The 15,147-nt window shown below is 45.9% G+C and overlaps 1 protein-coding gene across 3 annotated transcripts in view; it reads right to left on the bottom strand.

The window, feature by feature from the left end:
* Positions 1–15,147, bottom strand: part of ARHGAP25 (Rho GTPase activating protein 25) — an 84,728-nt gene that overhangs the window by 13,064 nt on the left and 56,517 nt on the right. For all 3 annotated transcript variants that reach the window (XM_032352313.1, XM_032352312.1, XM_032352311.1), the window contains one exon: positions 4,660–4,867. In XM_032352313.1, coding sequence (XP_032208204.1) covers positions 4,660–4,867 — 208 coding nt within the window. The remainder of the gene's footprint in view (positions 1–4,659; positions 4,868–15,147) is intronic.

Genomic DNA, 15,147 nt, shown 5'->3' with positions numbered 1-15,147 from the left:
GGGACACCCAGTGGAGAGTTGGGGAGCCATGGGGACAATCTGAAGAGTGACAAGAAGTTACAGCAGGGGGAAGGGAGAACATGGGGAAGGGAGGGTGGGGAGCAGAGGTCCTGCTGCAGACACATAGATGGTATTCTGATGGCTGCCTGTTAACGAGGGAGGCTCGGGTTTTTCCAGTACAGCTTCTCCAGCTTACAGCAGGAGTGGGTAACCCTTGGCCCAGGAGTCAAATCTGGCCCACTGCCTGTATTTGTACAGCCTTTGAGCTAAGAATGGATTTTATGTTTCTAAATGGTTGGGAACAAAACTCAAAGAAAGCTTATTTCATGGCCTGTGAAAATATGAAATTTGAATTTCAGCCTCCCTACAATGTTACAGGAATACAGTCATGTTCATTCATTTTTGCATTGTCTTTGGCTCATTTTGTACAAAGATTCTGCTAAGAGCTGAGCTGAGAAGCTGCAGCAGAAACCAACTGGCCTAAAAAGTCTCAATATTTCATATGTGGCCCTTCATCGAAGTCCACTGACCTTCTGCATTTATTCTGCAGTTCCGTAAGAGAAAATAAGTCTGAGTCTACTATATGCTTGAAGTTCATTAGTGAAGAAATTATTTGCTTCATATAAAAAAAATCAGTATTCTTAAGCAACTGTCCAGGTAGTATTTTGAAAAGCTACAATGTGGTAAGAGGTTCACACCATGTGAGTGTCTCCTTAGTTTTAGGGATGGGGAATATAGAATTGGCTGGTAGAAGAGCTTCCTGGAGAAGGGGCAGAATGGGTCAGTTTGGGCAGAAGGAGGAGAAGGGAGGCATTGGAGGGGGCAGAAATGAGAATGTCAGGACTTGACTGTAAAGCTCTGTCTTGACCTCCCGATTAAGTATTTTTTGTTTGTTTTAATAGCCAGTGTTCAGAGCTGTCTCCTGAAAAGGCCCCCCTTTTGCAGCCTCAAAATGAGACTGTAAACTGGCATAGAGCCCAGACTGTGGTCCACTGTTGCCTCAGGAAATTGAGGGTGGGAACCATTCACTTAAGGTGGGGATTCTGGAAAAGCCTACCCTGCTGACTCACTGCCTAAAAATATTCCTGGGCAAAGCCCTCTTGTCAAAATACATGAGAAGTTCCCAAGAAAACAGCAGAAAGACAACCTGCTGACACACATTATCCTAAAGTCCAAGAGTGGGTCCTCCTCATGCCCCAGCACTGTAACCATCTCTATGGTCTTAGTAAGAATCCAGGGCCTCTCCCTCACTCCACATTCAGTTAGCTTCCCAAGCCCCTCAATCCTACCCGAATGTCATTTGAGTTGCTCTAAGTCCTGCCCCCCACCCTTCACTGCTCTATTTCAGAAGGTAATGGCCTCCTGCCAGGATCTTGCCCCAGCTTCCTCTCTGGCCTCCTGCCTCCACGGTTCCATTCTCTGACATTCTGTCCACTACCTGGCACAGTCCCCAACACACAAATTACACCCAAGCAATGAATGTTGCCAACAACAATTTGAAATAAGAAAGACAGCATCAATGATACATTAAAAAACAGAATCTTTCGAAGATAAATGACAATAACAAAAACCACAAACTACTAGATAGTTCAATCAGAAGAAACTATGACGGCAAAAATATCTAACATTAGAAAAAAGAAAGGGTTATAACCATTGATATAGTGTAGATGCTTCAAAGTTATAACCAAAGAGCACAATTATCTATATAAATCATCTGGGAATATTTAAAACCAGAGGAAGCTTCCTGATTCATTTTACTTGGGGAAGATAATTCTGCTTGTCCTGACTAACCCCTCGTGCCTGCTTAGTGTGTCTGAGTGTAAATGTCATTTCTCTTTGGAGGGTCTCTGTAAATCCACCAGAATATGCCAAAGGCTCCTATTCTGGGGCACCTGGGTGATGCAGTCCGTTAAGCATCCCACTCTTGGTTTTGGCTCAGGTTATGATCTCAGGGTTGTGAAAGTGAGTCCTGGGTTGGGCTTAACTACAAGTCCATTTAAGCTGAGATGCCCTTCAACAGACAAATCAATAAAGAAGATGTGGTCCATTTAGACAATGGAATATTTCTCAGCCATCAGAAAGGATGAATATCCAGCATTTGTGTCAACATGTATGGAACTGGAGGGGATTATGCTGAGTGAAATAAGTCAAGCAGAGAAAGACAATTTTCATATGTTTCACTCATATGTGGAACATAAGGAATAATATGGAGGACATTAAGAGAAGGAAGGGAAAACTGTAGTGGGGGAAATTAGAGGGAGTGATGAACCATGAGAGACTGTGGACTCTGGAAAAAAACTGAGGGTTTCAGAGGGGAGGGGCAGGATGGGTTAACCCAGTGATGGGTATTAAGGAGGGCACGTATTGCATGGAGCACTGGGTGTCATATGCAAATAGTGAATCATAGAACACTACATCAAAAACTAATGATGTACTGTATGGTGACTAACATAATAAAAAATTTTTTTAAAAAGACTCTCTCTTTCTGCCCTTCTCCCCCACTTTCTCTCTAATAAATAAATCTTTTTAAAAAGGGGGGAGGCTCCTGCTCTATTTTCTCAGAGTACCATCCAGTTTTCAATTTTAGCACTTAACACAATGGAAATTATGCAATTATTTCAGGAAATTTTTGGTTTAATATCTGTGCCCCCATTGTAACAGGGTCAAATCAGTTGTCACAGTTATAGTCTAAATTTCCAGCATGATTTTTCCTGATTTTGCTCTTCCTTCAACCCAATGAAACATCTTTAAATTATTTTTTTTTAAGTCAAGGACAAGGGCAAATCAGGATCCAGGTGACTTCTGAGTTCAACCCCTGATCCCCCAGAGATTAGCCCAGGCACCACGGATGGCTCTGCCAATCCTTCCTTGGTAGCGCGGACCTTAAAATGTGGCATGTCTGTATGTGTCTCAGAGAACTACAGCTATCAGAAGCCCATTAGTTTTGTGGATGGCAGAAGCTCAACAAAGAGATTTTTAAATGTACATGTATATGTTTAATGAGAATCAGATCTAGGTGCTCTAGAATCTACCAAATAAAAGCTCCTTTGTTTCTCTTCATTCCAGTCAGACAATTTGGGGGATCTAGAACCACATGTATGACCAATGTAGGTCTGGATGAGTACCTACAAGCTTTACGTAGACCTAAGTCTTGGCCCTAGGAGGACTTTTAAGAGCCCCCAGGTGACCCCTCCTAGTTCTGGGTGTGTAAACTCTACTTCTTAGTTCTGGGGGTGGAAGGGTCATGACAAGCTGTGAAACTTTCCTTCTTTCAGCCCCAGATATTTCCCAGGAATCAAAGACTATGACTCCACCACCCAGGCTGACTTTATAGGTCCATAAAATCAAGCCCAGGGCAGGTTATCTGACAAAACCCTACAATCACCTCTATCCCTCCTGGCTGAGTGTTCACATCCCTTTAGCAACAACTCACCTGTATCTTTTGATCAACTCAAAGCTAATTAAAAACATAAGAAGAAAACGGAATACAAAGTTGGTGAGCTTAATTGAACAGCTGTCTGATAATGAAATGCAACTTATAGTGCTGCTGAGTGGTCCGTAAATTTGATGCCCATAACCCGCTACAGTTACAGTAACAACTCCACCCATTGCTTTCCTGTAAAAATACAGCGCTCTTGATAAGTTAACCTACTGCACACCGAGGGCAGCAGAGACGGACATGTGGTGGGTCAAACTCAGACAGTGGCCGTGAGACTGGAGAGAACAGGTGGTATGAGAGATGCTTCAGGGAACAATGGGCATTGCTGGAGACGGGAGAGGGTATCAGGGAGAGGGACCTAATGGCATGTAGCTGTTCATGGTTCTCCAACGATCAACCCTGTTCCTAGGTCATAAATAACCTCTTGGGGAATTTCAACCTTTGGAAACTGGATAGAGTTGAGGCCTGTCTCCCCAAATCTTGATTTATGGGCTGCTGATTTGGAAAGAACAATAGCTCTTTCTTGCCAGCAGGACAAGAACACACAGGCAACCAGGGTGAATATTGCACAACAGGCGGAGAGCGTCCAATGTCGGGGTGGAGGGTGTACCAGCTGGCTGCGGCAGAGCAGGAAACCTTGGCTAGGGAGCAGCAGGAGGTTGGGCGGGCAGGCGATGGTGAGAAGAAATGTCACTACAGCTGGTAGGCCCCAACCAAACCTGGGCAACCTCCACAAGGGAGACATGAGGGCATGCCAGTCTGCTAAGTCATCATTATGTACTCTCTCCAAAAAGGCTCAGAACTAAGTTCAGAGGTGGACGCTACTGCAGTCTTCTAAACTAACAAGAAGTCCTGGTTCTGGCCATTTCTGGAAAGCTGTGGAAGAACATCAGAGCCCTTCGGTATAGAGACAGTACGTTCTCCACCACGCTGAATCGGACCGTAGAGCCAGCTCAGCTCTTCCACAGTCCTCATCGGCCCGGCATTGTGGGCCTCAAGCTAGGTCCCCTCCCACCATGGCACTCCCCCTCCTGCTACATCATCGAGGCCCTAGTTCTAGTTCACGTCATTCCTCCTGTAAGTGATCAGCAAAACAGAAGGCTCTCTTTACCGCCAGCCAGGGCTGTGGAAGCAGCTGTGCAAGTCCTATAGCTCAGCTGGTAGAGAGAAGTGTCCCTGCCCGAGTGAGGCAGGGGGAGGGTACGCTGAGGACAGGGTACCTGTCAAAGGAGGGCCGCTCCCCAGCATCAAAAGCATCTCTGAGCTGCTTCACCAGGTTGTCCTGCCCAGGCAGTCGGAAGATGCCCTCTTCATTCAGACCATGCTGGAGGATGAACTCTGCACACTTCTCCACCAGGATGGGCACCAGGTGGGGGCCGAATTTCTGCTCATAGGCTACGGTCTCATCCAAACGCTGGCCAAACACAGCTGGGAAGAGAAAGACAGGACCTGCTCATCACTCTGACTTCCACTGAATGAACTGGTAGGTCATAGTGCTTTGCCCAGATCTGGATTTGTTTGTGTTGCCTGTAACCTCAAAAGCTGTAGTGCAATGATACTAGATGAAAGGCAGGAGACAAGTCACCCATAATATTTCCTGGGGCTATACATTCGGGGCAGTCTCTGTCAGTCTTTCTCTCTTGACCCAGATTCTTACAAATTTAAAATAACAACTCACTTTTACTGAATACATGTCGTGGGCTAGAAACTGTGCTAAGCACTGTGCATACCTGTTCTCATTTAATCTCTACAGTAACCCCACGAGGTAGTAGAGTCGTTATACTCACCTTACTACGGAAGACACTGAGCCTCAGAGGCACTAGTGAACTTGCCAAGGTCAGGTGCCAAGGCATGGTAGTCAGAATTCAAGCCCAGGCAGTAAACTCAAGGAAATGTGCTCTTAACCGAAGCAGAAAACAGGCCATTTTGAATTCTGCTTGTGTCATATAGCTTCAAAATATAACAGTCTATCACACGGCTGTCTCATATTGTATGAAACCATTGCACCCATTTTTAATAATTTAGATTGTTTACTATGTTTTACTACTTTTATTTATTTATTTTTTTAAGATTTGCAAGGAGGAGCAGCGGGAGAGGGAGAAAAGCCTCAAGCAGATTAGAAGCCTGACCCAGGGCCTGATCCCGGGACCCTGGATCGTGACCTGAGCCTAAATCAAAGTTGGTTGCCCAACTGACCGAGCCACCCAGGCACCCCATATGTTTTACTATTTTTAAAATTGCCACAGTGAACATGCTTATCCACCAAGCAGAGTTCCTGGAATGTATTTGGTGCAACGTATAATTTCTAATTAATTGCTTAATTGATAAATTAACATTTGGATGGGTGAACATAGGCTTTTTACTCTTTTGAACTATTTCCTTAGGGCAGATTCCCACACGTTGAAATACTAGGTCAAGTGGTTTGAACATTTTTATGACTCAATGGTATGCAAATTGTTGTCCAAAAATATTTTTCCAGATTACACTGCCTCCAGCAAAGCATGTGTGGACCAGCTCTAACCCAGCCCTGTCAGTACTTGGCTCTATAATTTCCCTATCCCAGTGGTATAACAAGGTTAGTTTTTAAGTCAGGATAATCGTTGGCTACCCATTCTCCTACCAGGTACCCAGGCCCTTTGGTTCCTGGAAGCTCAGAAGACAGGTCATGGCTTCACCTCCACCTGATTTTCCCTCTGTCATAATTAGGCCCCTGCTACAATGACCATTTCAACTACCAGGACATTGCTTCCCAAAGTCCTTTGGTTTTCCCCATGGGACTCTCTCTGGCGGGTCCGCTGTATCCAGTCTCTAACTAATGTGGATTCCACCTGGGAAACGCCGTCCTGAGCTCTTGAATCTACTGTGTCCTCTGCACTCCTAGCCACTGCCCTAAGGCAGACTAGACTACTTTCTCACCTATGACAGCTGTGGTCTCTTCCCTTCTGACGTCTTCAAAACTCTCTTGCTGCTTACCTTTCTAAACCACCTCCAATTTACCTAAGCACATTCCCTCGCCCCCCAACCCTGCTCTTAATAGTCATCTACTTCTTCCCCAATTGTCACAGTGGCATTTTCCAAATTACCCCTCAAAGTCCTAGGGGCTTCCTCTGCAGCCCCTCATCACATCAGGTGCTGGGAAGTGAGGGAGGGGAATCCGGGAGGAACTGAGCATGGGGTTGTGGGGGGGGAGGTCCTTGTACGCCGTACTCCCAACCAAATCCACTGGACTGTTGTCTGTTTTACTTACTGCATTTCAGTGAGACTGTTTGATGAACTATTTTTTGTAGCTAGAATCTGAAAGTTGGGGCTAGCATTGCTTGCGTTGGCATTTGACCTGACCCCACAAACCCCGGTCTGACTTCAGATCACGCCCCCGAAGACGCCTCTCCCTGATGTTCCCCAAAACCACAGCACTCTCCAGTCATCATGCCCTTGGATGGTCTTCTCAATTTCCAGTCTGTTCATCTCTCCTTCCTTGTTTGCTGGAATTCTATTTGTCTTCCTTGGCCTGACTCAAATATCATCACATCTGCCAAGCTTTCCTTGACCCTAGCCTGAGAGACTTTGTCGCTACTTTGTGTACCTGTATTCCTTCTCAAATGTCACAATCCCTTTTGACATTGCACGGTAATTATTTGTCTGTGCCCATACCCTCTGCATGACTAGGTTCCCCATTGCTGGAAATATGGAGATGCTCTCTTTTCATCCCCCGTGTTCAGCCAGGCATAAGGTAGATAGAAAGTAAGATTTGCTGAATTACTTAAAGAATTATTTCTTAAGCAAGTGCTTTCCCTGATTAATGACAACTGTGGTGTTTCTGTAGTTTAGGCACTGGTAGAGATCTCCTTGGTGAAGAATTCAGCTTCACACTAACATTTATTGAGTGTCAGCAGCAGGCCATGTGGAATGAGTAATACAGACAAGAGAATGTAGGATATGGTTCTTGCTTTCCATAAGATTGCACTTGAGTCATGGAAATGAAAGGACAACATGCAATATAATAAGAAACAATTAGAGAATATCAACAGCAGTATAGAATTTGGTTCCTATAGGTCTGTGAATGATTGAAATAATCTGACTTAAAACAGACCACATGGCATTTGTAAAAATCCCTTGAGGGGCACCTCAAAGAGGGAGGCAGATGGGTTTCAGAGCAGCTGAAACTCAGGCTTAAGGGGCCCCCTGGATCCTGACAAGAAACCATATCCCAAACACGATGTGGGGATGTACGTGGAGACGTCAGTGCTGTCAAATGGGAGCTCTATTCCCGAGGTCCAGAGGCAAGAGCTCTGTTTGCAGGTGACCTGGAATCCAGCTCCTTCTTACAACCCTCTGGGTAGTAAGTCCTGTAATTTTTCTCCCCAGGGGAGATGTGCTCATTCTCTATCCCTTCCAGGCCCTACACTCAATCATTGTGATGTCACTCTCGCCAGCAAACCCACATCCCAGCCCTCATCTCTCCTCCATCATCTCAGCTCTACTGATTCCCAGTACCCTCTCCACTCCTCCATCGGGTCACCCAGTGCTCCCAGAGCTCCCAGGGCACACAGCATTCCATATCATGGAAGGTCATATTCCCAATCTCGGTAAAAACTTGGTTCCATATCTTCCCCACTTGCCTTGCACTCACCACCCCTTCCTTCCCTTCTCTGTCTCAGCAGATGGCCTTGGCTCCTCTTTAACTTCTCTTCCTAAGTGAGGACATGATGATGATGACATCCTCATCCCCAGGCCCTGACTTTCTGGTCCCTCCTCCTCTGCCGGTCTATCTGTCTGCTCTCAGAGGAAGAAAACAACCTTGTGCTTTCCTCTAAAATATTGCTTTCTCAGCCTGTGGGTTCCATCTTTTCTTACCTCTTCTAGGACTTCACTTCACTTCTTTTGTATTTTAAATTTTTCTTTTTTCAATTGAAAGAGCCCACGTGCGTCCAAGTCTGCCAATTTATTAAACAATAACTTCCTGTCCCAGCTCTCAAACCACCACTACTTGTCTTCCTGTCTTCATCAGTATACTCATAAGAGAACATGTCTACTTCCAGCCTCACCGGCTCTACTTCTTCACTAATCAACCTCTCAGCCTCTCAGCCCATCCCAGTCTGGTTCCATTAGCCCGAGTCTTTCCATCCAATCCACTCAATAAAACTTCCAGTTCAGAAATGGCCAGGCATGGCCTATGTCCATTCCACACCCTGCTGGTCTTCCCTGAAGACTCTTGATGCTGTTGATTCTCCTTCCTCATCAAGACTTTATCCCTACGTGATGACAAAGCCATCTGTTCTCATTCTATTCCTATGTCCTTGCCGGCTTCTCTGCAATCTCCTTTACTGTGCTCCTTCCTCCACCTGCTCCTTTAGTATGTCACTTCCTGGCATTCCAACTCAGCCGTCTCCTCCCTCTAGATATTCTCTTTGGCAAGGTCCCATGATTCCGTACATTTGGATATCACCTATAGACTGATAACTTGTAAATCCACGTGTCTGGTTCAGAGCTATCTGTCTATCTATCCATCCATCCATCCATCCTTTCCCATCAAAAGTCTAATGGCAGTCTCCCCAGTGTCTTCTCCAATCTCACTCTCATCCCACCCCCAACATTCCCAAATCATTACTTATCCTGTAGCCTTCTTCCCAATAAATAGCATTCAGTCACTCAAACAGTAAAGCATCAGGCACTTTCCTAGGCACAGAGAGTATAAAGCCATCAACACAAGGTACTTGCACTCAACAAACCTCGTTAGCTGAAGTGTGAGTGTTAGGATTGTCTGCAACACCCTTTCTTTCCCTCGAAACTGATCAGCACTTTCTAAATTAAACCATCTCTCTTCTCGGTCCTCGCTGCTATTGTCAAAATTATTGTGATGGTTTCTTTTGCAACCCTGTTTCTTGTAAACTCCTCCCACTAGAATTCACAAAATCATTCAACAAATACAAACTGAGTATCTGCTGAGGACCAGCCTCTCTGGTAGCTGGAGATTAGGATAAAAAGAATGAAAAAAAAATGTCTTTGCTTTTGAAAACTCTGGAACTAACACCCTTCCTTCTTCTCCCCACCTGGGAACCTGATTTTCCAGCAGCAGGAGTTCCAACTGTCTTCTCCTCAGAGGGAACTGGTCCCTCCCTCCTCTGTCCTCCCAGAGCGCCCATAGATAGCTCTATCCTACTATTTCTCAGGTAGTTTAGTTTTAAACATGTCTCTCTTCTTCTGGACTGTGGACTCCTCAAAGGCAGACAGCCTGTCTGGTTTACCCTCTATTTTTATTTCCTGGCACAGAGCCTGGCACATGATGGACCAGTCCTTGAAGAGCTTTCACCGGCGGTCTCCCATTGCTCTCGTCCCCCACCCCTTCTCTTCTGAAAGTACTCTGATCAGCACTTCTCCAAACTTGCTCTTGTCAAAGAGATCAATGGCCTTTACATTTCTGAAACCAAGAAGTCAAATTCTCAGTCTTCCTCTTAACTGCTCTATCAGCACCATGTGACAGAGCAAATCACTCCTTCTGGAGACACTTTTCACATGGTTTTTGGCACTCCCACTTGGTTCTCAATTTATCTCACGGGCCACACTTCCTCAGCCTTCTCGGATAATTCCTCCTATTCTCCCTGTCCTCTAAATGTAGGAGTGTCCTGGGCCTTCCTTCCCTCAACCTCATGTGCTTCCTAGAACTCCCATTGTTTTCATATTACCCATATAACAAAGACGCTGAACTACATGCCTCCAGCCTAGAAATCAGTCAGAGCTCTTCCCTCCAACAAGAAATGGCCACAGCAGACTGTAGATACCACAGGGCCAACAGAAGAGGAAGAGCACCCTGGTTTTCTTTAGTTTGTTTCAATCAAGCTTTGTCACTCTCCATCTCCAATCACATATGAGGAGTCTGGAATACAAAACCTTCCTCGGACTCCAAAGACCCAATCCTGAGTCACACCTACCTCTGACTTCTCGGTCCTGATCACTACCCTTTGATCCTGGGTGGACATGAAAGAGCCTAGACCCCACGGAAACGAGGGAAGGAAGAAGACAGCAGACAGTGGGGTGGGAGGCACTCGAAGACCATTCTCCACCTTGGGCTCCCCTGCCTCTCAGGCTGCCCCCACTCCTTCAAAGAACTAGTGCCCCTGCTCTTCCTGCCCTTGGCCAGCCAGTCACTCAAAATTGTTCCTCACTCTGGTCCAGTCACTATTAATAGAGACATTGCCATCTTAATGGGTACAAATCTTAATTGATTAATTCTAATACAGTGTAATAATTGTAATTATTAATGCATTTAATTAATTAGGCTAATTTTATGAAGACATGCCCTAGAAGGTGTCGTGTGTGCTCTCACTTAGTCCTCATAAGAACCTTACAAAATGTGGTGCAAAAACAATGAATATTGTTACGCTGAAAAGGAAAAAAAAGAGAACCTTACCCAAAAAAAAAAAAAAAAAAAAAAATATTATTGTTCCATTTTACAGATGGATAAACTGAGACTTAGATTAGGAACTTGTCCACTGTTGTATTTACCTCATGATTCTAAATTTAATACTTTAATCTTTCTTGTTTAAAGCCCGTGGAATACAATTGTCTAGGTGAAATTTTAAATATCATTAAGTCTCAAGGGGAAGAAGAAAGGGGTAGGCAGCTTCCTAGTCTCTGTCTGTGGCCATCCTCTTTCACCCTTTACTTCTAAGCTTCCTCCTCAGACTTGCTAGGCAGCCCCAGGATACTGAGTTGCTCTGGGGAAGCGAAAGCGGAAGGATTGTCAATTCCTTTCTAACCTCATCCCTCCCTTTCATATCACACATACATTCCTGGGTTCAAGACAAGAGCCCCTCCCCATGCTGCCTCTGGTCCAGCCCAGAGGGACTGCCCCGCCCCGTCCCCTTTTTCCACTGGCCTTTTGTGGTTTTTGTTTTGTTTCTAAGATTTTATTTATTTGACAGAGAGAGAGGGATCACAAGTAGGCAGAGAGGCAGGCAGAGAGGGAGGGGGAAGCAGGCCCTCTGCTGAGCAGAGAGCCTGATGCAGGGCTTGATCCTAGGACCCTGGATCATGACCCAAGCCAAAGGCAGAGGCTTTAACCCACTGAGCCACCCAGGTGCCCCCCACCCACTCGCCTTTTGACCCAGCCCTGGCACCTGCTTTCCAAGGGGTCAGTTCCAGGAACAGTCCCATCTCCATAGGAGAGGGAAGGGGAGCTGGGCAGAGTGCCTTTTAGTGGAAGAGTTGAATCACAAAATAGGGAAGAAATACCTTTCTTTCGGAGCTTGGGGGTTTTCCTCCTGAAATTCCAGCAAGAGAGCAGTGCCAGGGCAGAAAAGCCACAGCCCAGGTCCCACTGCGGCATCCTAAGAACATGAGGCATGATGGGGTCCGAGGAATCACAGCCTCTGCCGGGGCCAGCCTAAAGCCTTCCCTCCTCTCCAACCTGGAAGAACCATCCTCTCTCGCTTCCAGATCAGCACATGCTTGTAAATACTGCTCAGGTTCTGACTCCAGCGCGGAAATCGTGGGATCTGTCGGCACCTGCCCCAGGCCCTCCCCACCTCCTTCCCACACTACCTCCCCTCCCCACTCACCTTTACACACATGAGTCTTGGCTTTTAAAGAGTGAACATAAAGCTGTCAGGCCCGCAATAAAAATAAGTGCCTCCTTTTACTTAGCAGCTAATTGTCAACTGCCATTCAAGGGATAGAATGGAGGTGGGTTAAAAAAAAAAAAAAAAAAAAAAAGAATTCCCCGCACAAGCCCTTACCAGCATTGCCCCATATATCAAAGTGTCTGGCAGGAACACAGGATTTCACTTAGTGTTGATGAAGCCAGCCCACCCTTGTCTGAAAATGCTCTCAGAGTTGCATGTGGCTCAGTCAAGCCTTCAGAGAGAATGATCTTGGAGGTGGGTTGTGGGGTAAACCGAGACGATTCCCCCCTCCCGTTGAGAAGATTTGAGCAAATACTGCAGCAACCCTGCCAGACATGCCCAGGAGGCTGGGAATGGACTCTCAGCATCATGAGGGGACAGGTGAGAGCAGGAGGGATTGCCAGGAGGAGTAATGCGATGACTGCCCCCCTCCCCCATCGGAGTTCATCCCTCCATTGGCTCATAGGCTGGGAATCAAAGACTCCATCGACACCACATTCTCCTTCCATGTCACATTCATGCCCATGTCGTGGCAACGTTGCCTTGGAAACACTCTGCACACCTGCTTACTTTTCTCCATCTTCACCACCACCACCCTCATGCAAGCTGCCTTAGGAGGAGGACCGACAGCTTTAGCAAGGCTATGTCCCCTGTTCTCACCTTCCTCTCACTCCAGAGCCTGTTCTCCTTTCTGTCACAGGACCTTGATATGTGCTATTCCTCTGACTGAGATACTGTTCTCTTCTCCCTCCTCTGCCTACTTAGCCTCTACTAACCCTTCAAATTTAAGCTTAATCATCACTAGTTCAGGGAAGCTTTCCCTAAACTTCTTGACAAAGACATTTCTCCCCACTGTGCATTATGGGTTCTTCCTTCATGGTACTTTTCCCAGCTGTAATGTTATGGTTTGGGGGTCGATTCATTTCTGTCTTCTATTAGACTTAGAGGAGACTTAGTCTTTTCTCACTGGGGTATCCCCAGGGATAGCACAGTGCTTGGCTCATGCTCAAGAAATATTTGTTGAGTAAATGAATGAATAAGTATCTGTCTTGGGGTGCCTGTGTGGCCCAGTGGGTTGTACGTTCAAGTCTAAATTTCGGCTCAGGTCATGGTCTCAGGGTCATGGGAACAAGGCCCGTGTCAGGCTCCACACTAAAAAGGGAGTCTGCTGGAGATTCTTTCTCTCTCCCTCTGTCTCTCCCCCAGCTCATGCTCGCTCCCTCTCTCTCTCTCTCTCTCAAATAGAATAAATAAATCTTTAAAAAAAGAAAAGAAAATGGTATCTGTCTCCAGGGATAGGGGGACTACTGAAAATAAGGAAAAATCAACCTTTTTGGGGAGACGGTAAAAGAGAAAAAGAAAGAAAAAAGCCATCCTTTTTAATATCCAGTTTATCTAAAGAAAAAGAATCAGAACACACGGAGTAACAATGAATCACAGAGATAGGACACGCCCACGGGCTAACCCTGCTGTAGATTGTGAAATCATGTTCTGAACCATATGGACAATTTAGGAAAGAAGAGGAAGAAAAGGAACCCAAGGCATGTAACAACCCACTGTTCATTTACTCTATGCCTAGTGTTGGCAAACACACAAATATGCTTAAAACACGGGACCTGGCCCGGGCCTTACAACCAGGTTGGTCAGAGCAGAACTAGGCACGATTTCCGACCAATCAGCATTTTGCAATGTGGCCCGCCTGCTCCCTGGGGGGTGGGGCAGACACCTGGCTTCAGGGTGAGGATGCAGGCAACACAGAGCCCTCCAACGGAGGGAGGGGTGGTTTAGAGAAAAAGGGACTAGTCACTCAAAGCCCAGATGGGATCACCTCCCTTCCTTTTCTTCTACTTAATTTAGGAAAACTTGGAATTGCATCCAGAGCTTTTGGGAAAAAAAGTGAATCTAACATTTCCAGCCAGGCCCTTAGGAAAGATTGGTCCAGAAAAAAAGAGATAAATTGGCTGGCTAGGAATGAAAAGCCTAGAACACCAAGGCACATCACGGTGCTGCTTTCCAAGGAGTGACGTGGTGATTTACTATAAGAAATATGTTTTTGGTCTTTCACCCATTTCTTGCAATGGAGCTCCTAAAACTCGTGGAATTTGCTTCCAGGAGAAAGATAAAGGTATCTTTTGTTATGTTAGGGAGGCGAGTTTTGAAAAGCACCTTGGATGTGGGGGGATTAACAATGGAACCAACCTAGTGATTACAGGATTAGAGCTTTCTGTCCCACCCACTGACCTCCAAAGAAGGGAGAGGAGCTGGAGATTAAGTTCAGAACAAACAGTCAATGATTTAATCAATCATATAGATGCAATAGTCTCCATAAAACCTAAAAGGCTATGGGGTTTGGAGAATTTCTGGGTTGATGGATACCTAAAGATTTCCGGGAGACTGGTATTCCTTGAGATGGTCTTTGCCACACCTTGACCCATGCATCTTCTCCATCTGGCTGTTCCTAAGTTAGATCCTTTTATAATAAAGGGGCGGTCTATTAAGTAAACTGGTTTCCTCAGTTCTGGGACTCCCTTTGGCAAATTAATTGAACCCAGGGAAGGGGTCATTGGAACCTCCAGTCCACAGCCATTGGGTCAAAAGCACAGGTGACAATCTGGACTTGAAACTGGGACCTGAAATGCATGAAAGGGGAGACGTCTTGCAGGACTGAGCCCTTTGCCCGTGCAATCCGATTCTATCTCTAGGCAGATAGTGTCAGAAGTGAGTTAAATTGCTGGACATCTAGCTGGTGTCCAAGAATTTCTGGGATGTGTGGAGATGCATTGGAAATGGTCCCAGAATGGGACAAGGTGAGAGGAATGTTCAGAGCTGCTAGGAGGCAGGAGGAGCCAAGGGGAAAAAGCTGGGCTTGTCATGGGAACCACGTGGGCCTTCTTTTTTGTCAAGGCAGCATGGCAGCCAGAAAAGAGACTGGGGCAAGAAAGGCCTTGGCTCTGCAAAACCATCATGAGAATAACTTCTAAAACATAGTTTGGACTCCGTACCCGGGTAGTACAAAGGGACCCTTTTTGGGGAAGAGCTTCCACAGCTTTTATCAGATTCTCTAAGGGATCTACAAACCATGAAGAG

This window comes from Mustela erminea, chromosome 7 (assembly GCF_009829155.1).
Source record: "Mustela erminea isolate mMusErm1 chromosome 7, mMusErm1.Pri, whole genome shotgun sequence".
Taxonomy (NCBI): domain Eukaryota; kingdom Metazoa; phylum Chordata; class Mammalia; order Carnivora; family Mustelidae; genus Mustela; species Mustela erminea.
This window is presented reverse-complemented; position numbering and strand designations above follow the sequence as displayed.